Source organism: Thalassophryne amazonica, chromosome 2 (genome assembly GCF_902500255.1).
Source record: "Thalassophryne amazonica chromosome 2, fThaAma1.1, whole genome shotgun sequence".
Taxonomy (NCBI): Eukaryota; Metazoa; Chordata; class Actinopteri; order Batrachoidiformes; family Batrachoididae; genus Thalassophryne; species Thalassophryne amazonica.
The window spans coordinates 137,769,120-137,795,470 of NC_047104.1; the positions used below are offsets into that span (position 1 = coordinate 137,769,120).

General features: G+C 41.3%; 1 protein-coding gene across 1 annotated transcript in view; it reads left to right on the plus strand.

The window, feature by feature from the left end:
- Window positions 1–26,351, plus strand: part of dmxl2 (Dmx-like 2) — a 157,559-nt gene that overhangs the window by 124,695 nt on the left and 6,513 nt on the right. The window contains exons 43-49 of the mRNA XM_034163715.1: window positions 565–630; window positions 2,188–2,274; window positions 19,113–19,234; window positions 19,372–19,510; window positions 24,979–25,039; window positions 25,147–25,274; window positions 25,361–25,438. Of these exons, the coding sequence (XP_034019606.1) occupies window positions 565–630; window positions 2,188–2,274; window positions 19,113–19,234; window positions 19,372–19,510; window positions 24,979–25,039; window positions 25,147–25,274; window positions 25,361–25,438 (681 nt within the window). The remainder of the gene's footprint in view (window positions 1–564; window positions 631–2,187; window positions 2,275–19,112; window positions 19,235–19,371; window positions 19,511–24,978; window positions 25,040–25,146; window positions 25,275–25,360; window positions 25,439–26,351) is intronic.

Here is a 26,351-nt window from a genome sequence, read left to right on the forward strand (position 1 = left end):
TACAACTGGAAACTTACAAACCAAACTAAAACAGAGTTCAGAGAGTTGTCAATCAAGCACTTTATATATTTGGACCAATATAGTAACTGTTTTCTTCATTTTACTTCATTTCTTGTCATGCACTGTTACCCAAATTAAAGTTAAGGTTTATCTACATAATATACATATTTCTATTTTATTTAAGGTTATTTATTAATTGTAGCTTATGAATAGTGCAGCATTAGCTTTTAAATGTTAGCTGCTGGCCTCAGTCCATCCATTAGCCAGTCTGAGGCTCAGGGAAGTATTCACTGAGTAGTTATCTTTCTTGTTGATATTGTTGATATCATTGCTTTGACTCCTTAGATATTTTAATCAAGTACAGGGCATTTCACTTCCTTCTGCGGCATTCATACTATGGCTTCATAAGCGTGGAGCCTCATTTTATCACAGACTTGGCATCATGGTTCCTGTCAACCTTGTTCATTTTCTTTTCATGTTTTATTTTTCTGTGTTTGTGCATGTGTATGTGTGTTGTGCTGTGTTGGTCTGTTCTGTGTCCATATTGCCTGTGTGTTTGTGTAGTCTGTAGACAACCATATGGATCATGTAAGCCCAAACTGCGTAGCAGGAGCTAGAAGTCCCATAAAGGTAGTATCAATACTGTGACAGCTCAGGTCCCAATCTGTTTGTCTTTGTGGGAGACCTACTGCCGAGCCAAGTTTGAGAGAACAAGGGCATCAAAAGTGAAAAGAATGTGGACTCCACTAGAGCTCTGAAAGCTTGTGTGTTACATCATAAACAAAAAACAATGACCATAGTCATAAGCAGTGTCTGCTAGACCATCTAGCCAACAATCTCCCAGATGTGAATGTCTGTCTCTCTTCACTGTCCCACATAGGACACTAATATTACGGAAAAATTTCAGATAAAACCATCTTTTATTGTCCAGATTTAAGGGATAGTATTAATCCACTGTTTTGCAAAATCCTTGAAAAAAAATGTAAGACAGGAATGCAAAAGAACAGGCAGGTTGTTTCAGGATAAATTCTTTGTATCTGACATCATGTAAGTAGTACAGTTACCACATGGTCTCGGCCCCCTTATAGAAACTTTCACCTCATTTTTATTTTTACATGTGATAAGATGAAATTTAGGTTAACATACGTGCATAAAGAATAAGAATATTTACTGATGCAGGATGACATTTTTACTTGAATAACAGCAGTTTGTAGCAAAATGAAATTAGATATCCCGCAGATCTGAAACTGTTTTGTTTTTTTTCTAAATTATAATAAGCAACTCGTGAGCATTTTAAAGGTCTATCAGAGTTAAACTCATAGAATATAGTTGTCTCATTCCATGTGTAGATTAGTATGGTTTGATATCGATGTTGGTGCCGTTTGTTTTGAGTCAACCCATTTTTCTTTATGGCAGCTTGATTCAAAGTGCTGTATCCAAAATGAGACCAGATGGTTCTCATGTTCAGTTTGCCTATTGGTTTTCTTGCCAGCATGCAGCCATTAATAGATTGGGTAATTTGGCATTCTGAGCTCTAAAACCATTGCAGACAGATAAAGTGTGTCTTGATGACATCTCTCCAGCTTGGCTTGACAGTGACACTTTGGCTTTGGGCCTTCTGAATTACTCTGGTGTAAAATCTAATCAAGCTCTGAAATTTAAAGTACCATCACTCCCTGTGACACCTATTACATGTCCTCACATATATTTAAATCTGGTAACTCCTGATAACATTTCTCCTTCTTTCTGACTTTCATCTAGAAATAACTTGACTGATTACTCTTGACCAAAAGGCAACAAGCTTTTCCCAAGTAGGAGGGACCTACTAACACGCATGCTCACGGGCAGATTTGTGTGAGGCTTCCTTATTCAGGAGAACAGTGTAACTAGAAAAACGCATATGAAATGTCAAAGTGGTGTAATCATTTAGAATCACTAAACGTCACTCCACTGTGTCTTGTGAATATAGCCATACTTCATGCTTCTTTGGCTTGAAGTGAGAATATTGATCAGAACAGCTTCATTGATCAAAGTACAACAAAACCTGGCTGTGAATGTGCAATCATTGCACCATTTTCCTCACAGCCAGTGTTACCACTGGAGAATTAACCTACTGTGAAAATAGAGTTCAACATAAGATTCAGTTGCGTCTTGAACCCTAATGTACCTTCTTTCTTGACATTTCAGGTAGAGGCAGATCTGGGATACCCAGGAGGCAAGGCTAAAATTATTCACAAGGAGTCAGATATAATAATGGCATTTGCCATCAATAAGGTATGTGCGTGTGTGAGCGTGTGTGAGCGTGTGTGAGCGTGTGTGAGCGTGTGTGCGCGTGTGTGTGCGTGTGTGTGCGTGTGTGTGTGTGTGTGTGAGAGAGAGAGATCTTGGTCTTAGTCCAGGAAAACAGCAAATGCAGACACTTCATGTCCTCACTGAACTTCTCGAGTCATTGATCTGCAAAGATCACAGCAACATCCACAAACTCAAGGTCAGGTTTAGGCATGGACCAGTATGAGATTTGGACGGTATGATAACTGTGGGCAAAAATACCGCGGTTTCACGGTTTCAAAGTATTACGTATAGCTTTAAAATGTGCTTTAACAACATTATAGCTATTTGCATATGAAGCGCGCGTGATTCAGGCACCCTAATTGATGCGATGTCTACCGCTATGAGCACTATACCACTGATAACTTTAGAGAAAATAACAAAATAATACGTAGTATCTCTTTTAGACATGTAGCATCTGCCCCGTGGGAAACATGACTTACTTGCTTTGGGAGAAACGTGACTGGAATAACGTCCGGAGCTCCGGATGCTCAATACTTGGCCCAGCTTCACCAACAAAGTGCTTGGAATAGATGTATTTGTCTTTCTTGACATGTTTGTGGGAGAACTTTGGTCGACCACCAGCACGACTCGAGTCCACCGCTTGTACTTCTCAGTGGTTTCGAAGATGGGATAAAGTTTACTCCTTCCATGTAATCCTTTGTGGGTATCTTGAATCGCTCTGCATCCGACACAGGCCATAGCTACAGTGCTTTGTTGCCACCGTTTTTGGTTTGAAGGGCTATTCCGCAGAAAATAAAATGAAAAACCCAACTTGGTCCTTTTAGATGGAAGGAAAGGTTGAATGAATTTAATTTATTTGGCACATAGTTCGACAACAAAAAAACTCATAACAAAACAACTTTACAAAGATCCCATGTGGCCAAAAGGGTGAGGGCAGATACAAAGCTTATAAATACCCGTCCCTTATACTAAAAATAAAAATTATATGCACACATTTATACAAGCATGCAACCATGAACACAATTTTCAGAATACTACCAGACAAACACTGTCACACAACCCACAAACCCAGAAGCAGTAACAAAAATAAATAAATAAATAAACCAAAGTCTTCAATTATAACAAGAAATGTTATCATTCTTCTAATGCCTCTTAATGCCCACCAAAGTTGTTGTTGTTGGCACTTTCCTCGCTTGCAAGGATAGTGGGAAGGCCTTTTTTTTTTTTTTTTTAGTTTATTTTCTACAAGCCCTCTGGTGGCTGAAAAGTCCCATGCGGGATGCACAAGACCTGTTACACTTGGGGCAAATGAACACTTGAGTAGGCTGGGCTTGTGCTGCTGCCCGCTCTTTCTGTCTTTGACGCTTTCTGCCTCAAAATTCAGGCTGGCGGATTTGATGCTGGAACGCCAGCTGAGTCTATCTGTAGCTAGATGCTGCCATGACTGATGCTGAATGCCTGCAAGGGACAGCTGTTTCTTCAGCTGGTCCTTATAGCGCTTTTTTGGGGCCCCTTGGTTTCGTCTCCCTTCCTTGAGCTCGCCAAAGAGAATTAATTTCGGCATGCGTGTATCATCCACCCTGGCTACGTGACCTGCCCAACGAAGCTGTTGTTTGAGTATAATAGACTCCATGCTGGGCAATTTGGCTCTGGTAAGGATGTCCTTATTTGAGACGTAGTCCTGCCACTTGATCCCGAAGATGTTTTGGAGACAGCGCTGATGAAAGCGTTCCAGTAATCTGATCTGCTGGCGATACAGAACCCAGGTTTCAGCTCCATACAGGAGGGTAGGGACCACAATGGCTCTGTAGACCTGCACTTTTGTGGAAAGGCGCAGTGCATGATTTTGCCAGACTTTCTTTGAGAGTCGACCAAAAGAACTGCTGGCCTTGGCAAGGCGACTGTCTAGGTCCTTGGCAACAGATGCGTCATTTGAGATAACACTACCGAGATACGTGAAGTGCTCCTACTGCATTCAGGCTGGTACCCTCGATGTTGATTTGGGGTGGGGTATATGCTGTATGGGGGACCGGTTGATATAGCACTTCTGTCTTTCTCAGGCTGATGGTGAGGCCGAAGGCTCTTGCTGCTTCAGCAAAACAGTTAACAATGTGCTGCAAGGCTTGCTCCATATGGGCGACGAGGGCGCAGTCATCTGCGAAGAGCAGCTCCATGATTAGCTGTTCTGTGATCTTAGTGTGGGACAGAAGGCGACGCAAGTTAAGTAGACTTCCGTCAGTTCTGAAGCGGATATAGATGCCGTCTGTCAAGTCTTCTTTGGCCTCACGAAGCATCATGCTGAAGAAGATGGAGAACAGAGTGGGCGCGAGGATGCAACCTTGTTTGACGCCATTTGAGATGGGGAAGCTGCCGGACAGAGTCCCGTTGTATTTCACTTGTCCCATCTGGTCTTCATGCAGCTGGCGGATGATGGTGAGGAGCTTTGGAGGGAAGCCAAGGTGTGCAAGAATCTTCCACAAACCCTCACGACTGTTCTCTGCACTTCTCCTGGATCTGTCTCAGGACGAAGATCATGTCGGTGGTTCCCCTGTTGGCCCGAAATCTGCACTGACTCTCGGGAGTATTATCATGCGCTATGGTAGGGTTAAGCCTGTTGAGCAGCACTCGAGCCAAAATCTTACCTGCTATTGAGAGGAGAGTGATGCCCCGGTAATTAGAACAGTCGGACTTGTCGCCCTTGTTCTTGTACAGGGAGACAATGACCGCATCCCGAAGGTCATGTGGAACCATTTCCTTTTCCCAGCAACTGGAGAAGAGAATCTGAAGCTTGTCGAGGACTGCCTCACCTCCATTTTGGTACACCTCTGCTGGGATGCCATCTATGCCAGGAGACTTCCCTGGATTCAGCTGCGTGGTGGCCTTTCGGATCTCTTCAAGTGTTGTGGGGTCATCAAGTTCCCATTTCACCTCCACCTGGGGAATCTTCTCGATTGATGACTCTTGCACAGTGCGCTTGTCACTGAAGAGGTTTTCAAAGTGTTCTGACCAACGCTGCATAATGGTTTCCTTGTCCGTCAGAAGGGTGGAGCTGTCTGAGGAGCGCAGGGGTGCTTACACTTGATGTGCTGGCCCATGGATGGTCTTAAGGGTTTTATAAAAGGAGCGCATGTCTCCGGCATCGGCATGTTGTTGTGTCTTCTCCGCAAAAACTAGCCACCAGTCGTTCTGCAGTATGCAGAGCTTGCTTTGCAGTGTGGAGCAGGCATTTCTGTAAGCTGTCTTGGCAGAGTGGTCATCAGGTTTAGCTAAAAGAGTCTTGTGGCATGCACATTTCTTTTCTAGTAGTTCCTGGATCTGTGCATCAGACTCATCAAACCAGTCTTTATTTTTCCTGGCTGAGAAGCCCACTACTTCTGCTGCCGTCTCCTGAAGGATGGTCTTTAATCTCATCCACTGTTGTTCATGGTCATCAGGCAGGCCTTCTTCTCCACCCAGTCTCTCCTCTACTTTGGCCTGGAACTCCATTTTTGTGTCTATGTCTTGCAGCTTGTGGACTTGTAGCTTCTTAAACTGTGGGCCTTTCTTCTTAGGAGGGGGCTTGAAAGTGAAAGCAATCTTAGAACGGACCAAGCGATGATCTGTATAGCAATCCGCGCTAGGCATCACCCTGGTATGTAGTACGTCTCTTCTATCATGCTGTCGCGTCAGAACGTAGTCCAGAAGGTGCCAGTGTTTGGAGCGTGGGTGTCTCCAGGTTGCTTTGAATCTCTCTTTCTGTTGGAACAGGCTGTTGGTGATCGTCAAGTCATGTGCAGAGCAGAACTCCAGCAGCAGGCGGCCATTGTCGTTACAGTTGCCTATGCCATGTTTCCCTAGCACGTCCTTCCATACATCAGAGTCGCGGCCCACTCTGGCGTTGAAATCTCCCATGATGAGGAGCTTGTCCTGGGTGTCGACGTGCTGTAGAAGGTTGTGCAGATCGCTATAGAAAGCCTCCTTAACTCCGATGTCGGCCTGCATGGTTGGGGCATACACACTAACACTAGTGGCAAAATCCTTGTTGTTGATGGGGAGCCGGAGTGACATGAGTCGGTCAGAATGTCCAACTGGCAAACTGTGTAACCTATGTGCTATGGCGCTCTTAATCATGAACCCGACCCCTGAGAGTCGACGATCTTCTTTAGCCTTCCCTGACCAGAACAGTGTGTAGCCTGTGCCTTCCTCGGTGAGTGACCCTTTGTCTGCAAAGCGCACCTCGCTGAGTGCAGCAATGTCTATGTCAAGCCTTGCTAGCTCTTTGGTGACTAAGGCTGAGCGTCTTCGAGGACGATCGCTATTGTCTGAGTCCAGCATTGTGCGTACATTCCAGCACGCAATTTTCAGGTTCTTTGTTTTTCTTTTCGCACCGCGTGTAGTGATGCCCATTGGCAGCGGTGAGCCAACCGGGTCTAGTGAGACAAGCCATGTTTAGACCACCTTTTCTAGGTCTGTCTCCATGTGGAGCAAGCAGGGCTATCCCTAAACAGGGCTGCTTGGTCACCCAGGGCCCTGCCGGATGATGCTGTTGTCTCGGGTCAGCAATCAAACGACCATAGCTCCTGAGCCGCCTGCATGCAGGATCGAGACTGCAGCTCCCAGTGCCATCATGCACCTGCTGTTTTTGCCTCTTCCCATCGCTGCAGGGCTTTCCTTCCCGCCTGCGCTCGTTGCTTAAAGTGGGGATCAGCTCGCGCACACCAATTCCACTCTTTAGGCAAGGTGGCACTCCACAGTGGCACAGACAAGCTGAGACGGCTGTGGCGACCACCAGGCTGTAGGTTTTATATCAGAGTGACCTTCTCCTAGCCTCTGGCTAAAGAACCTTCCTCGGAGGCACGGGGGCAGTAACCCAGGCTGGGGGTTTAACATCAGGGTTTTCCTTCCCCTAGGTGGACCACCTTAACAGGGCTAATGAGTCCCATCTACCCACTGCTATAACCCAGTCAGCTGGGAGGCTCGTGATGGCGGGAGCACCTAGATCCCGTATAGATCATGGACCTACCACTACCATACTTGAATAAACAATATCTGTGTTGTAAAACAACAACAACAAAAACACAAAGCCAACCTAGTCAAAACCAAAGTGAGTGCAGCTCCAGGAAAACCTACCTGAAACAATCTAAAACTGACTGAAAATAAATCTGACTCAATCTAAACCAAAAACAATTCATTTAGCGCAACGTAACTATAGCTTGTAAGCTAACAAACGGAATATCAAATCAAATCAAATGTATTTATTTATTTATGTAGCGCCAAGTCACAACAAACAGTTGCCCCAAGGCGCTTTATATTGTAAGGCAAGAGCCATACAACAATTACAGAAAAACCCCAATGGTCAAAATGACCCCCCTGTGAGCAAGCACTTGGCGACAGTGGGAAGGAAAAACTCCCTTTTAACAGGAAGAATCCTCCAGCAGAACCAGGCTCAGGGAGGGGCAGTCTTCTGCTGGGACTGGTTGGGGCTGAGGGAATATAAAACTAACCAAATCTAAATGCATTTAAAACAATCACAATTGAAACCTTTATCACTGTGAAAACAGATAAGTGTGTATAAAGCTAACTGAATCTGAAAGTAACTGAAAAACAGGTAACTGAACATAAATTAATGCAAAGATATGCAAATTGTTAAATGAATATAAAGCTAGCAATCTAAAATGTACTTAAAATCACACTATCTGAATCTAAAAATGTATTTATCACTATAAACATAATTTCATGCAAAGCAATAGCTAAATGGATATAAAGCTAACAAAGTAAAATTGTAAAATTGACGTAAAGTAACACTATCTGAATCTAAAAATGTATTTAGTACTATGAAAACAGTTAAGTGTATGTAAAGCTAACTGAAAAACAGCTAACTGAACATAAATTCATGCAAGCTATGTGACTAGCTAAATGAATATAAAGCTAGCAATCTAAAAATTTACTTAAAATAACACTATATGAATCTAAAAATGTATTTATCACTATGAAAACAGTTAAATGTTTATAAAGATAACTGAAAAACAGCTAACTGAACATATAAATTCAATCTAAAAATGTATTTGTTACTATGAAAACAGTTAAGTGTATATAAAGCTAACTGAAAAACAGCTAACTGAACATAGGTTCACAAACGACATGCACGAGAGTGGCGACAGTTCAGTGGGGACGTGCTACTCTTCTCTGCATAATTCTACTTCTTTGCGGAGATGTTCACGTAAATCCCGGCCCTGTGGTCCCACATCGACCACAGATGAACACAGCCACGCCAGCACCAGACAACTGCACTGCGCACGCTTCCACTTTGCTACAAGGTAACATCTCAGTAAACTGTGTGCCAAAAGCGACAAACACAAGCGCATGTGACAAGTGTAAATTAGATTCACTACAGGCTGTTGTTGCATCTAAACAATGCAACACAAAACTCTTTCAAACTGTAAACCATGCATATGTTTTATGGAATACAAGGACCAAACCAAAAGGAATATTTGGTGGACACATAAACATACGTAGTGTGATTTCGAAAACAGAGCAAATGGAACATTTACTTACAGACTCAAATCTGGATTACCTCTGTTTTACGGAAACTTGGTTGACACCCACGACTCCTTTATCTGCGTTTACAGTTTCTGGATATAAAGTTTATAGACGGGACAGAGGGAAGGAGAAAGGGGGCGGGGTTCTGATCTATGTGAAAGACAGCATCGACAGTCATGCAATAGATATTCCAGTACATACCTTGGAATGTGTTGGTGTCACAATAACTTTAGCACCTCAGATGTCTTTTATCATTCTTGCTGTTTATTGTCCTCCAAATGCAAAAGATACTGAGACTTTTATACTGGTTTAACTGAAATACTTAAGAAATATGAAAGAAAAGAAATTTTACTAGTGGGGGATTTTAATGTCAATTGGTTGGATAAAGTAAAGAAAAAAAAGCTTAAAGACATTGCAAATTCAGTACAAATGTCACAATTGATAAATAAGCCCACCAGATTAAGAATTCTCAAACTTTGATTGACCCAATATTTACTAACAAACCAGACAGAATAACGAAATATACAATTTAATAACTGGGCTGTCTGATCATAATCTAACCCTTGTTGCAAGAAAAATGAATAAATTACGAAACAGAAATAAAAATATTAAAAATCAATGTAAAATCCTTACATTCCAAAGAAAAATCAAACTCCTCTGGAGAAAGAAATAAAAGAAATAGACTGGTGGTGTAAAATTCATAATGAATGTTGTGATCTCTCCTGGTTCTCTCCCTCAGCCCCAACCAGTCCCAGCGGAAGACTGCCCCTCCCTGAGCCTGGTTCTGCTGGGGGTTTCTTCCTGTTAAAAGGGAGTTTTTCCTTCCCACTGTAGCCAAGTGCTTGCTCACAGGGGGTCGTTTTGACCGTTGGGGTTTTACATAATTATTGTATGGCCTTGCCTTACAATATAAAGCGCCTTGGGGCAACTGTTTGTTGTGATTTGGCGCTATATAAAAAAAAATGATTGATTGATTGATTGATTGATCGCTCATGCAGTAATATAATTTTAGCTATAAAGGAGACAATTGCTAAATATACTGAACTGAAGCAGAGAAAACCAAAGAAAAAGCAACTGTCATGGTTTAATAGCTCTCTCTGGGATCTAATGAAACAGAGGGATATGGCTCTTAAACGTTTTCTCAAAACAAAATTAATCACTGATCATTACATTTTCAAAAGTTTGCGAAATAAAGCTACTATGCACCTTAGAAAGGCAAAGGGAAATTTCTTCTTAAATCTGATTAAACAGGCAAAAGGGAACAGTAAACAACTCTGGAGGAGTATGGACAAATTATTGGGAAGAGAAAAACCAAATTGTGATAAATTACAACTTGTGTAATTAACAGTGATAATGCTGAATTGGCAGTATACTTTAATGATTATTTTCTTGATTCTGTTCTGAAATTGGCAGACAATTTTTCTAATTATTATTGTTCCTTGAAACTTGAAAATGATTGTAATGACTCTTTTAAATTGTATAATATTGTGGAAGAAAATGTTTTTAAAGTTATTTCACAACTAAACAAGAGTAAAACTAAGCACGTCTTTGGTATTGACACTGCTTTCTTAAAGGAACACAAAGAAACTCTAACCCCAGTTTTAACAAAAGTGATAAATCAGTCAATATGTGAAAACACCTTCCCCACGGTTTTAAAAACAGCTGTGGTTAAGCCTGTCTACAAGTCTGGAGACAAGCTCCAAGTCTCCAACTATAGGCCTATCAGTATCCTTCCAACCTTCTCCAAAGTCTTTGAAAAGGTTGTAGCAATGCAGTTGATGGAACATCTCGAGTCTGTTGAGGCTTTACATCCTCTTCAGTTTGGTTTTAGAAAACACTACTCAACCGAGATTGCATGCTGTTATTTTTTAGAAGAAATAAAATCCAGTTTGGATATGGGAGGAGTGGTAGGAGCAGTCTTTCTGAACTTGAGGAAGGCTTTTGACACTGTTAACCACGAACTTCTTCTTCACAAATTAATTAAATTCAGCTTTCATACCAATACAATTCATTGGATAAGATCGTACCTCATTGACAGGCAGCAGTGTGTAACTATGGGTGAAGTTACATCCCCTTTAAGACCATGCAGACTAGGTGTGCCTCAGGGCTCTATTTTAGGGCCACTGTTGTTCACACTTTATATTAATGATCTTCCATCTGTCTGCAATGTTAAAACAATTATGTATGCTGATGACACTGTAGTGTATACCCATGGAAAAACCGTGGAGGAGGTAGCTCAAAAACTAACAAGAGAGATGAAGTTGGTTTCTCATTTCTCGTATAATATTCTGAGCTTTGAAAATTCAGTCATGTACTCAAATTTATGTTTGTTGTTTAAAATCATTCATGGCACTGCTGCTCCACCATTAAAAACTTTCATATCCTTGAACTTGGAAACAACATCTCGAGCCACTCGGTTGATGGGTCGAGGTGAGTGCAGGATTCCCAGACGTAGAATAACTTTTGGGAACTCAGCGTTCTCTTGTGTGGCCATGCGCCAGTGGAATATGTTACCAACTGAACTTATATCTTGTACAAACTTTTACACTTTTTCACAACTGGTTAAAAATTGGTTGCTCTCGGGTCAGGCATGTAACCATAGTGTGATCTAATGTCATGTGCTTTGGACACAGTGTCTGCAATTTTAAAAATTTTATGTAATATATTGTAAAGTTCCTCTTTTTAATTGTTTTTCATCAGCCTGTCTAGGGACTAGACAGGTTGAATAATCAGGTCCCATCTTATCTCAGGGACCTCTTAGTACCATATCACCCCAATAGAGCACTTCGCTCTCAGACTGCAGGCTTACTTGTAGTTCCTATGGTTTTTAAGAGTAGAATGGGAGGCAGAGCCTTCAGCTTTCAGGCTTCTCTCCTGTGGAACCAGCTCCCAATTCGGATCAGGGAGACAGACACCCTCTCTACTTTCAAGATTAGGCTTAAAACTTTCCTTTTTGCTAAAGCTTATAGTTAGGGCTGGATCAGGTGACCCTGAACCATCCTTTAGTTATGCTGCTATAGACTTAGACTGCTGGGGGGTTCCCATGATGCACTGAGTGTTTCTTTCTCTTTTTGCTCTGTATGCACCACTCTGCATTTAATCATTAGTGATCTGCTCTCTTCCATAGCATGTCTTTTTCCTGATTCTCTCCCCTCAGCCCCAACCAGCCCCAGCAGAAGACTGCCCCTCCCTGAGCCTGGTTCTGCTGGAGGTTTCTTCCTGTTAAAAGGGAGTTTTTCCTTCCCGCTGTCGCCAAGTGCTTGCTCAAAGGGGGTCGTTTTGACCGTTGGGGTTTTTCTGTGATTATTGTATGACTTTTGCCTTGCAGAATAAAGCGCCTTGGGGCAACTGTTGTTGTGATTTGGCGCTATATACATAAAATTGATTTGATTTTGATTTGACTACAGGTGGAAATTAGCACGTGTGCTACAACCTGGCATAATGCATCTCTCCTGTTTAAGGATAATGTATATTGTGCACTGTCCCTGTCTCAAATATATAAATAAATGAAAAATGAAATGAAATGTTGTCAGGACAGTTGTTCCAGGTGTTAACCCCTTTAACAGACACACGGTGCCTCTATATAAAAGTAGTTCAGATCTTCAATTTCTCAAAAATAAAATTCCTCTCAAATTATAACTGGAGTTCCTCAGTTTAAACAGATCCTGGACATGTTGCAGCAGCAGTTTATTTTTAACTTATACATAATTTGTATTGTAATGTAGTCAACCAAGTCCCAGAATTTTAGAATATGTAAACAAGTAAACAATGAATTTGTTGGCTCGCGATATGATTTGTTACAAATAATTCTTATAGCTTTCTTTTGCAACAAAAATATTGAATTAGTATTATATGTAATTATGTAATTTAAAATATTGAAATTAAAAATATATGTAATTAAAAATATTGAATTGCATTTTATATATACTCAACAAAAATATAAACGCAACACTTTTGGTTTTGCTCCCATTTTGTATGAGATGAACTCAAAGATCTAAAACTTTTTCCACATACACAATATCACCATTTCCCTCAAATATTGTTCACAAACCAGTCAAAATCTGTGATAGTGAGCACTTCTCCTTTGCTGAGATAATCCATCCCACCTCACAGGTGTGCCATATCAAGATGCTGATTAGACACCATGATTAGTGCACAGGTGTGCCTTAGACTGCCCACAATCAATCAATCAATCAATTTTTTTATATAGCGCCAAATCACAACAAACAGTTGCCCCAAGGCACTTTATATTGTAAGGCAAGGCCATACAATAATTATGTAAAACCCCAACGGTAAAAATGACCCCCTGTGAGCAAGCACTTGGCTACAGTGGGAAGGAAAAGCTCCCTTTTAACAGGAAGAAACCTCCAGCAGAACCAGGCTCAGGGAGGGGCAGTCCTCTGCTGGGACTGGTTGGGGCTGAGGGAGAGAACCAGGAAAAAGACATGCTGTGGAGGGGAGCAGAGATCGATCACTAATGATTAAATGCAGAGTGGTGCATACAGAGCAAAAAGAGAAAGAAACAGTGCATCATGGGAACCCCCCAGCAGTCTACGTCTATAGCAGCATAACTAAGGGATGGTTCAGGGTCACCTGATCCAGCCCTAACTATAAGCTTTAGCAAAAAGGAAAGTTTTAAGCCTAATCTTAAAAGTAGAGAGGGTGTCTGTCTCCCTGATCTGAATTGGGAGCTGGTTCCACAGGAGAGGAGCCTGAAAGCTGAAGGCTCTGCCTCCCATTCTACTCTTACAAACCCTAGGAACTACAAGTAAGCCTGCAGTCTGAGAGCGAAGCGCTCTATTGGGGTGATATGGTACTACGAGGTCCCTAAGATAAGATGGGACCTGATTATTCAAAACCTTATAAGTAAGAAGAAGAATTTTAAATTCTATTCTAGAATTAACAGGAAGCCAATGAAGAGAGGCCAATATGGGTGAGATATGCTCTCTCCTTCTATTCCCCGTCAGTACTCTAGCTGCAGCATTTTGAATTAACTGAAGGCTTTTTAGGGAACTTTTAGGACAACCTGATAATAATGAATTACAATAGTCCAGCCTAGAGGAAATAAATGCATGAATTAGTTTTTCAGCATCACTCTGAGACAAGACCTTTCTGATTTTAGAGATATTGCGTAAATGCAAAAAAGCAGTCCTACATATTTGTTTAATATGCGCTTTGAATGACATATCCTGATCAAAAATGACTCCAACATTTCTCACAGTATTACTAGAGGTCAGGGTAATGCCATCCAGAGTAAGGATCTGGTTAGACACCATGTTTCTAAGATTTGTGGGGCCAAGTACAATAACTTCAGTTTTATCTGAGTTTAATAGCAGGAAATTAGAGGTCATCCATGTCTTTATGTCTGTAAGACAATCCTGCAGTTTAGCTAATTGGTGTGTGTCCTCTGGCTTCATGGATAGATAAAGCTGGGTATCATCTGCGTAACAATGAAAATTTAAGCAATACCGTCTAATAATACTACCTAAGGGAAGCATGTATAAAGTGAATAAAATTGGTCCTAGCACAGAACCTTGTGGAACTCCATAATTAACTTTAGTCTGTGAAGAAGATTCCCCATTTACATGAACAAATTGTAATCTATTAGACAAATATGATTCAAACCACCGCAGCGCAGTGCCTTTAATACCTATGGCATGCTCTAATCTCTGTAATAAAATCTTATGGTCAACAGTATCAAAAGCAGCACTGAGGTCTAACAGAACAAGCACAGAGATGAGTCCACTGTCCGAGGCCATAAGAAGATCATTTGTAACCTTCACTAATGCTGTTTCTGTACTATGATGAATTCTAAAACCTGACTGAAACTCTTCAAATAGACCATTCCTCTGCAGATGATCAGTTAGCTGTTTTACAACTACCCTTTCAAGAATTTTTGAGAGAAAAGGAAGGTTGGAGATTGGCCTATAATTAGCTAAGATAGCTGGGTCAAGTGATGGCTTTTTAAGTAATGGTTTAATTACTGCCACCTTAAAAGCCTGTGGTACATAGCCAACTAACAAAGATAGATTGATCATATTTAAGATCGAAGCATTAAATAATGGTAGGGCTTCGTTGAGCAGCCTGGTAGGAATGGGGTCTAATAAACATGTTGATGGTTTGGATGAAGTAACTAATGAAAATAACTCAGACAGAACAATCGGAGAGAAAGAGTCTAACCAAATACCGGCATCACTGAAAGCAGCCAAAGATAACGATACGTCTTTGGGATGGTTATGAGTAATTTTTTCTCTAATAGTTAAAATTTTGTTAGCAAAGAAAGTCATGAAGTCATTACTAGTTAAAGTTAATGGAATACTCAGCTCAATAGAGCTCTGACTCTTTGTCAGCCTGGCTACAGTGCTGAAAAGAAACCTGGGGTTGTTCTTATTTTCTTCAGTTAGTGATGAGTAGAAAGATGTCCTACTTTTACGGAGGGCTTTTTTATAGAGCAACAGACTCTTTTTCCAGGCTAAGTGAAGATCTTCTAAATTAGTGAGACGCCATTTCCTCTCCAACTTACGGGTTATCTGCTTTAAGCTACAAGTTTGTGAGTTATACCACGGAGTCAGGCACTTCTGATTTAAAGCTCTCTTTTTCAGAGGAGCTACAGCATCCAAAGTTGTCTTCAATGAGGATGTAAAACTATTGACGAGATACTCTATCTCACTTACAGAGTTTAGGTAGCTACTCTGCACTGTGTTGGTATATGGCATTAGAGAACATAAAGAAGGAATCATATCCTTAAACCTAGTTACAGCGCTTTCTGAAAGACTTCTAGTGTAATGAAACTTATTCCCCACTGCTGGGTAGTCCATCAGAGTAAATGTAAATGTTATTAAGAAATGATCAGACAGAAGGGAGTTTTCAGGGAATACTGTTAAGTCTTCTATTTCCATACCATAAGTCAGAACAAGATCTAAGATATGATTAAAGTGGTGGGTGGACTCATTTACTTTTTGAGCAAAGCCAATAGAGTCTAATAATAGATTAAATGCAGTGTTGAGGCTGTCATTCTCAGCATCTGTGTGGATGTTAAAATCGCCCACTATAATTATCTTATCTGAGCTAAGCACTAAGTCAGACAAAAGGTCTGAAAATTCACAGAGAAACTCACAGTAACGACCAGGTGGACGATAGATAATAACAAATAAAACTGTTTTTTGGGACTTCCAATTTGGATGGACAAGACTAAGAGTCAAGCTTTCAAATGAATTAAAGCTCTGTCTGGGTTTTTGATTAATTAATAAGCTGGAATGGAAGATTGCTGGTAATCCTCCGCCCCGGCCCGTGCTACGAGCATTCTGGCAGTTAGTGTTTCTCGGGGGTGTTGACTCATTTAAACTAACATATTCATCCTGCTGTAACCAGGTTTCTGTAAGGCAGAATAAATCAATATGTTGATCAATTATTATATCATTTACCAACAGGGACTTAGAAGAGAGAGACCTAATGTTTAATAGACCACATTTAACTGTTTTAGTCTGTGGTGCAGTTGAAGGTGCTATATTATTTTTTCTTTTTGAATTTTTATGCTTAAATAGATTTTTGCTGGTTATTGGTGGTCTGGGAGCAGACACACAATAAAAGGCCACTCTGAAAGGTGCAGTTTTGTTTTATTGGGGGGATACCAGTCAGTATCTGGTGTGACTACCATTTGCCTCATGCAGTGCAACACATCTCCTTCACATCATCCGTAAAGAGAACACCTCTCTAACGTGCCAAATGCCAGCGAATGTGAGCATTTGCCCACTCAAGTCGGTTACGATGACGAACTGGAGCCAGGTCGAGACCCCGATGAGGACGACGAGCATGCAGATGAGCTTCCCTGAGACGGTTTCTGACAGTTTGTGCAGAAATTCTTTGGTTATGCAAACCGATTGTTCCAGCAGCTGTCTGATTGGCTGGTCTCAGACGATCTTGGAGGTGAACATGCTGGATGTGGAGGTCCTGGGCTGGTGTGGTTACACGTGGTCTGCGGTTGTGAGGCTGGTTGGATGTACAGCCAAATTCTCTGAATCCCTTTGGAGATGGCTTATGGTAGCGACATGAACATTCAATACATGAGCAACAGCTCTGGTTAACATTCCTGCTGTCATCATTCCAATTGCACGCTCCCTCAAATCTTGCAACATCTGTGGCATTGTGCTGTGTGATAAAACTGCACCTTTCAGAGTGGCCTTTTATTGTGGGCAGTCTAAGGCACACCTGTCCACTAATCATGGTGTCTAATCAGCATCTTGATATGGCACACCTGTGAGGTGGGATGGATTATCTCAGCAAAGGAGAAGTGCTCACTATCACAGATTTAGACTGGTTTGTGAACAATATTTGAGGGAAATGGAGATATTGTGTATGTGGAAAAAGTTTTAGATCTTTGAGTTCATCTCATACAAAATGGGAGCAAAACCAAAAGTGTTGCGTTTATATTTTTGTTGAGTATATATTCCCCCAAACTTCAGTTCAGTGAAGGCTTCGCCTCCTTCAGCCATGATGCAGAGCTGGCCAACGTTAGCTGCCTGTTTGTAAACAGAGACAGAGGTGCGCGCCAGGGGGAAGGGTGGCAGCGGCCGCCTCCACTCTGCCTGTCAAGAATTCTCATAACCCGCTCATAATGTAGGGATGGTATAGCGGAAAATTTTAGTGGTTTTGATACCGTGGCTTTTTCATAACATGGCATACCGTGAAATTGGATATTGGCCCATGTCTAGTCAGGTTAAAAACAAAGTCACTCAAGTCACCAAATACCATGACCTTACCCAGCACCCAGTCAATGCAAGCATCGCACAGAGAAGGAGCCAGACACATTACAGAGAAAGGCCAAAATTCACTGGAAGTCAAAGACTGCCCCAATTCTACACACCAATCACAGTACCTGTGTATAGGCTTGCTATGACGTCCTTCAGTGGCTATATGTAGAGCTAGGATGCTGTCTTTGTTTGGTGTGAATTCAGAATGGTCTTGTCACCCAGTTGCAACTGCCTTGGATGGAATCCTGTTGAAATGAATTATGGATCAACCACAAGAACACTGGCACTGGAGATGTTCAACATCCTGGCAGGACAATCAGCCTTATACAACACAGTAGCCAGCCGAATGGGACAATAAAGCAGTCAGAACTTCAGCATCACTTTCTATGACTGGCCATAGGCTAAGGTGTAGGTTTGGAGTAATACAGTGCTTCAAGTTTTCTGTAAGCAGGCCAATGGTTACTTGCTGGCAAATTCCTCAAACAAATACCTCCTTGTCTACCCTCACAGCGTACTTTCTCAGCGTCTTACACAATGTGGGATTTCTACCAAGCCATGCACGTGACTCCTGTGGATGGTAGTTAGATTGCCCTCTGTGATGAAACACCTATTCCCATGAACATTGACAACTCCAAGGCAGTCCCTGGCAGGTTTCAGAGTTTTGCTGCGAAGGAACTTCCACATTTATCTGGGTAATTTATTGTCTGTGCCTGCACGTATTCCACCGAGATCACATGCAAACTCCCACAAAACAGTTTTAATAAGTCTGAGACATCAAGCAGTTACTGGCTTGTGGGACTTCCAAATCCTTAGGGAATTGACAGCAATTCTGTGGTCAGAGATTTGAAAGTGGCCACTTTTTGCGACGTCATGGATCATTGGGCTTTTTTCATTATAGTTACCAGGAACTGTATGGGCTTCCATTTATGGGAACCCATGCAGTCCTCATAACCCACTTTGTGTCACCTCTGGGACAGTAATCAGTTACTGGGTGAAGCTGCCAGTAAAAAGCCTCTGATATGAGGAGATCACTCACCACATCCTGAGCATAGACTGAAAGAACAGACAGTCTCACTATACGCTTATTGGCAGGGGTAAATGTGAGGCATCTTGTAAAGCACTTTTGAGTGCCAACAACAGTTGGAAAAGTACAGTAAAAATGCAGTCAGTTTACCATTTATATTGGAGTTGCTATTATTAACTATTAATAAAGTGCATTCACAGAAATCGATGTACTTCTCATGGTAGTATTCAGCAGTACATTAAAAACCACAAACACTGATATGTCTTTGGGAAATTTTAACATAAGTGAATCCTCTGATAAACATCTTGTGTTAGTTAGATAACATTCAACTCTTCACTGCTGCCAAACAGGTTTCTGACATTTTGGATTCTGACAGATACATGTATGGAACAGTGACGCTCCTGTTTTGGTCCACAGTGGAATAGTTTAAGATGCAAAATGAAATAAAGAGCTGTCTGTCAGGTTGCTTATGAAAATTCTTGTTTGTCATAAACTAATTCTGCTACTGTTTTCCTCCTCCTTCATAGGCTAACTCCAATGAGATAGTTTTGGCATCCACCCATGATGTGCAGGAGGTAGATGTTTCCACTCTGGTGGCTGTCCAGCCCTATACTTGGATTGGGGAAGACTTTGACAAGGAATCCCGCAGGTCAGAGTCCTTGCAGGCCGAGCCATAATTTGATTTTTCTGCCCCAAGACACCATGAGAATTTACTGTTAATCACCCTATACTACTCAAATACTATCCAACACTCTGTGACAGTTTATGTTGGTTTTGTTTTTTCAGCTCTGATGATGTAGATTACCGTTCATCTCACACCAACATTGCCCAGACTAGCTCTGTGCCCTTTGCACCACCACAGATGGCAGTTTCTGCATCCATGCCGTGGCTCGGCAGTGGACAGACCAGTATGGGAGCCAGCGTGGTATGAATCGATGAACTTTAAATCCAGATACAGTAGTGTTCAAAATAATAGTAGTGCTATGTGACTAAAAAGATTAATCCAGGTTTTGAGTATATTTCTTATTGTTACATGGGAAACAAGGTACCAGTAGATTCAGTAGATTCTCACAAATCCAACAAGACCAAACATTCATGATATGCACACTCTTAAGGCTATGAAATTTGGCTATTAGTAAAAAAAAAAGTAGAAAAGGGGGTGTTCACAATAATAGTAGCGTCTGCTGTTGACGCTACAAACTCAAAACTATTATGTTCAAACTGCTTTTTTAGCAATCCTGTGAATCACTAAACTAGTATTTAGTTGTATAACCACAGTTTTTCATGATTTCTTCACATCTGCGAGGCATTAATTTTGTTGGTTTGGAACCAAGATTTTGCTCGTGTACTAGTGTGCTTGGGGTCATTGTGTTGTTGAAACACCCATTTCAAGGGCATGTCCTCTTCAGCGTAAGGCAACATGACCTCTTCAAGTACTTTGACATATCCAAACTGATCCATGATACCTGGTATGAGATATATGCCCAACACCATAGTAGGAGAAACATGCCCATATCATAATGCTTGCACCACCATGCTTCACTGTCTTCACTGTGAACTGTGGCTTGAATTCAGAGTTTGGGGTTTGTCTCACAGACTGCCTGCGGCCCTTGGACCCAAAAAGAACAATTTTACTCTCATCAGTCCACAAAATATTCCTCCATTTCTCTTTAGGCGAGTTGATGTGTTCTTTGTAACCTCTTCTGCACGTCTTTTATTTAACAGAGGCACTTTGCGGGGGATTCTTGCAAATAAATAAGCTTCACACAGGCGTCTTCTAACTGTCACAGCACTTACAGGTAACTCCAGACTGTCTTTGATCATCCTGGAGCTGATCAATGGGTGAGCCTTTGCTATTCTGGTTATTCTTCTATCCATTTTGATGGTTGTTTTCCCATTTTCTTCCACGCGTCTCTGTTTTTTTGGTCCATTTTAAAGCATTGGAGATCATTGTAGATGAACAGCCTATAATTTTTTGCACCTGCGTATACATTTTCCCCTCTCCAATCAACTTTTTATTCAAACTACGCTGTTCTGAACAATGTCTTGATCGTCCCATTTTCCTCAGGCTTTCTAAGAGAAAAGCATGTTCAAACTCACTGACTGAATGCCACACTACTATTATTGTGAACACCCCCTTTTCTATGGTCGCAATGTTTCTAGGAGAGTGCTAACTAGAGCACAATAGGAGCTAATTAGAGCTATTGTTTAGTCACTAGCCTATAGCAGTCGGCCTCTCTGTAGGAGGGGTCTGGTTAGGTTAAAAAAACTCCAGCTTTTGTTGGCTTCTGGTTTATTCTTCTCTACAAGAGTCAAGACAGAAGTCAGACTACCTGAGCAAGAATTTTAACTGAGGAAGCTTCTGTGATTTGAAGCGAAACGTCCTCACGTCAAGCAACCCAGTCCAGTCGAAGATTTAAGCTTCTCTACCCCCTTTTCTACTTTTTGTTTTTTAATAATATCCCAATTTCATAGCCTTAGGAGTGTGCATATCATGAATGCTTGGTCTTGTTGGATTTGTGAGAATCTACTGAATCTACTGGTACCTTGTTTCCCATATAACAATAAGAAATATACTCAAAACCTGGATTAATCTTTTTTGTCACATAGCACTACTATTATTCTGAACACTACTGTATACCCAAACACACACCCAGTCTCATCCCACATTTAGAATTTGGATTTAAGTACTTTGCAGTTGCTAGGGGGGAATGCCAAATTCTCCTGTACAGTCTTTACCCAGTACCTGGTTTAAGTGTATTAATATTCTTCTTGTATTTTGTGACGCATTAATTTTCAAACATGTTTTGCATTTGTTAAAACCCGAAAGATTTCCAGTTTAAACACAAGAATTGCATGATGATAAGTCAAAATTAAAACGATTAATTGACTCCAAGCAGCTTGTTCTCCCGCCTACAGCAAATAAACACTTTAAGGAGAGGGTTTATATTTTCAAATCTTATCACTCTCAAGCCAGCCTGAGCCATAACGACTAAACAGCTGGCCTGCTGAGTCTATGGAGGCTGATATAGAGTAGGCGTATGTTTGCACAGCAGCAATGTGCTCACGTAAACAGATAGCACCAGCTCTCACAGCCAGAAACCCAAGGTACAGATTCACGTCACATGCACATACAGGGTTCTCCATGTCCCAGCCATGTTGATAATGCAGAGTGTGATGCACTCAAGGAGGACAGACAGTGTCATGCAGGTTCAGTGCCTTATAGTCAGGGACTTCTTTAAAGAAATAGAATGTCTCATTAGTCTCTATATCCAGCCATTGTATCTCTGGACCAGATGATCAACTCGTATCTTTTCCTGTCTAGCATATCATTTGAGTACATGTACACATTGGTTGCATTTACCACTAATGAAAGTAAATATTTGCGTGGGGCCCTCTGCTGGCCTCAGCATTTTCTTTATTATTCCACCAAAAAGTTAGTGTTTTCAGTGACATTTGTATGTCTGTCTGTTTGTTTGTCAGCGTTCATTCATTTTTTTTTATACCCACAAATTCCAGTTAAGGCTCACAGGCAAGCTGGAGCCTATCCCAGCAGTCAGTGGGCGATAGGCGCGGTACAACCTGGACACGACGCCAGTTTAATACCAGGCTTGTCTGTCAGCAGGATTATACAAAAACTACTGAATCGATTTTCCTCAAACTTGGTGCAGGGGTCAGAACTGTTAACCTTTGGAGTGGATTTGGATAAATAATAATAATAATGACTTGGATTTATAGAGCACTTTTCAGGGCACCCAAAGCACTTTACAAATTGCATTATTTTTTCACTCGCACATTTACACACATTGGTGGTGGTAAGATACTCGTGTAGCCACAGCTGCCATGGGGCAAACTGACAGAAGTGTAGCTGCCGTTGTGCGCCTACGGCCCCGTCTGACCACCACCTCATTCATACACAGGTAAGGCGGGTTACAACGGCAATATGCAGATTTTTGACAGTCACACGACTGCTCGCTCTACCAACTGAGCTATAGGTGCCCCAATAGCTCAGTTGGTAGAAGGATTAACCCAGCAATTCTTTTTGCTGTTGTTTGTTTTTTGTTTTTTTACTTTTTAAATATTGCAGGCTGGGGCGATTTAGCTGATTTGCGTCGAGTTCTAAAGCATTAATAGCTAGAACACCACAGGAAAAACAATCAGTTATTCACATTTCCACACTTTATTTATAAACGGTCCCTATAAAACAGCTGGATTTCATTCATCAAAATATGAATTTTAAGGAGTGCCTTTATGTTGAGTGAGTGTGTCAGATGACAAATTTGACAAGAAGCGGGGTCCTAATTTTTTTATTTTACTTTTTTTTTTACATTTTCTGTGGCAGAGCAGTTAGCTCATCATATAAGCCTGGGTTTGAATCTCGCGCATACCACCTGTCTCTATCAGTGGACAAGACACTTAATCTTCACCGTCTCAGTGCACCCAGCTGTAAATGGGTACCTGCCTCAGCTGGGGAAGTAACCTACATCAGACTGAAGTGCCGTCCAGAGGGAGCCATAGAGTCTCATCTCCTTCATGCTACACAATCTGGAAATAAGCACCAACAGGCCTTTTATCTGAGCTTTTATATACAAGTTACATGTTCTGTGATCTTAGAAATGGAATATTCTCCAGTCATGAATATAACAAAATGATTAAAAAAGTGGTATTGACTTGAGGGCATTTATTGCAGAAGAGAGGTTCACTAACCTTGACTTTGGAGATAATGTTGCAATCTTTGCAGAGTAGGTGATGGGTTATGTCCTGCTTATAGCTCGCGAGACACTGAGTGAGAAGACGGCATGTGTAGAGTTAAGACTGTCCCGGATCAATACTGACATCCAGGCTTTCCATGACCTCTTGGGCTCAGTCATCAGCAGTATGTTTACAGGTTGTAAGACCTCTAAGTTAACCAGTGACTCAAGAAGACCACTGAATAATCTCAAAAGAGAATTCTTGGGTAGCACTGGAAAGACTTTGTGTCACATGAATGGTTATTTCAGAAGACTTGAAGGATGCCTATTACATGTATCTCGAGAAGCAGTAGTGGCAACACTTGTGGCACATTTTCCCGATCATAACCCAGCACACACTGCTGAGGGCCACAGTGACTGGATTAGGCCAAGGCCATGACCAAGTTTCACGCAGCTCAGGAATACTGACAGTTTCTTTGTGGTGATAAGGATTCATTGTGGGTGTTCTTAGCTGGGACACATGAAGTGGTTAGTGCGGTAACAAGCGCACCTGTTTCCAAAGTATTTGCTATATTACGTGACAAACAGTGTAAGCTTGCAAGATGGCTCAAGCAACCTAGAAGGTTATCCAGAGCAGACTGCATTTTCTATTTATTACTTTTTAATTTTTTTGTGAAGAGTCATTATTATTGACAGAATGGGTATACTGGTCAAAATGTTCACTTCCATGTCTAATGACACACTTTATTCTGGAATAAAATGGGGGCTGTGCACAATACTGTCGACTAATCTGTAAAAAGGATAGTCCATGAGCCAGTCATGAATTTTGACCTAATCGGTACAACTTAAGGGGAAAAAATCGACACTTAGAATCCAGCCTTAGTGTATCATGGCCTACAAAAAATGTATGATAGCCATCCCAGGGTGGTGGCTGTAACCAGGTAGGGGTCAATGAAGAATTACACTGAGGTCAAACTTTAAAAATGCTCCAATCATGTTGAAAACTATATCATATTATTTGTCTGATCAGAAAGATTCCAAAAAGGTATAGTTTGGACTATCTGTGACGGAATGTTCTGGAGTTATGGGGTAAAAACAGCAAAAATGGTGACAAAGGTCAATTTCAGTTTGTACAGGGGTCAAAAGTTAAAGTTTCTCCAATTTCAGCAAAGAAATTATGCATATTATTGGTTGAAATAAAAGGATCAATAAATGGAATAGTTTTGACTGTGCTGAATGCTTTGTCTCCAGAGTAAAGGTCAAACAAGGTCAACATCCATTGAATTCTATGACGTGACATACTTGTATGTTACCCTGTAACGTGATAACTAAGTATGACAGATGGTGCAAACTGTTCCTTTTTAGAACCCTATTAACCCAAACAATAATTTGCATAATTTATTACTGAAATTGGAGCAACTTTAATATTTGACCCCTGTACAAACTGAAATTGACCTTTGACAATGATGGAATTATTAAATTTGTCAAAAATGTTGATCCACATACTATATGGCTTGAACTATGGAAATGTATCAGCAGGAGTTTTTAATATTCCCTGTCAATAATATTTAAGCTTGTTTTTATAAACTGTATTAACATTTATATATGAATTTGAATATTCTGCCCCATTTAGTTTAATAAAAGGTTTTTGCATAAATATTGCTTGTCAGTTTAAAGATACGCAGTATTAAATGTTTTTCAGATCATGAAGAGGAATCTGAATAATGTGAAGAGAATGACATCCCATCCCATATATCAGTACTGTAAGTGGAAACACGAGGTTTGAGCTTACAGTTGAATTCATTTTGTCTGACCTGCTGCATTCTTCATTCTGTCCATATACCCCCCCGGCCATGTGTTTGCATGTCAGACATGACGGGAGCGCAGGATGGTAGTGTGAGAATGTTTGAGTGGAACAGGCCTCAGCAGCTCATCTGCTTCAGACAAGCAGGAAATGCTCGAGTCACGCGGCTCTATTTTAACTCCCAGGGCAATAAGGTGCACACACACGCATGGCACGCACACACTGTAATCGCTGTGTTTTGTCTGTGTGGTGTGGTTGCTAACGTTTGTTCTCCTTGTAGTGTGGAGTTGCTGATGGTGAGGGCTTCCTCAGCCTTTGGCAAGTCAACCAGACATCCTCCAACCCCAAACCTTACCTGGTAAAGCCGCCTACACCTGCACAACTGTGCACCAGCACGATTGACATACAGATGAGGACAAAATGACCCCCCCCCCCCCCCCCCCCTGTGAAATCTAATGTTTTCTTCAAAAGTGTTTTTTTAACAGAGCACGGAATTTTCAACACATCATTTCTGAACAGTTTTATTTTGGATACTGACATTATTTTACTTTGCACACAGAAACAAAATGATTTCACAAAACCAAAAAACTACCACAGTGAAAATTATCACCCCCCGCCCCCCCAAATGGCCAATTGTGTGGCCTTTTTTGCTGGATAACAACGCCTGCAGTCATTTGTTACAGTTTTCAACAAGTCTCAGACATGTCTCTTGAGGAATCCCAGCCTATTCTTCTTTGGGGAATCTCTCAAGCTCCTCCAGATTTGATGGTCTTCTGGCATGGACCTCGGCCTTCAGTTCACCCCACAGATTTTCAAAGGGATTCAATTCAGGGCTTTGTGCAGGCCAGTCAAACTTTCACTTTGGTCTTCTGGAGGTAGTTCTTTACCATTTGCGATGTATGTTTTGGGTCATTGTTGAGTTTGAAAACATAGCATAGACCCAGACCCGGTGTTGCTGCTGACTACTTCAGGTTTTATTTCAAAATCTTCACATGTCCTTTTTTCTTCATGATTCCTTCCACCTTGAGGAGATTCCCAGTTCCAGATGCACTGAAGCATCCCCACAACGTAATACTCCCTCCACGTGTTTCATTGTGGGATGTTGTTCTTTGGGCTCTACGCCTCTCCTTTCTTTCTCCAAATATAAGTTCATCTCTGTGGCCAAATAGCTCTAGTTTTGTCTCATCTGACCAAAGGACATGCTTCCAGTATGCATAATCTTTCTCCAGGTTGTCCTTAGCATACTTCCATCCGGCTGAAGGTCTCTCTTC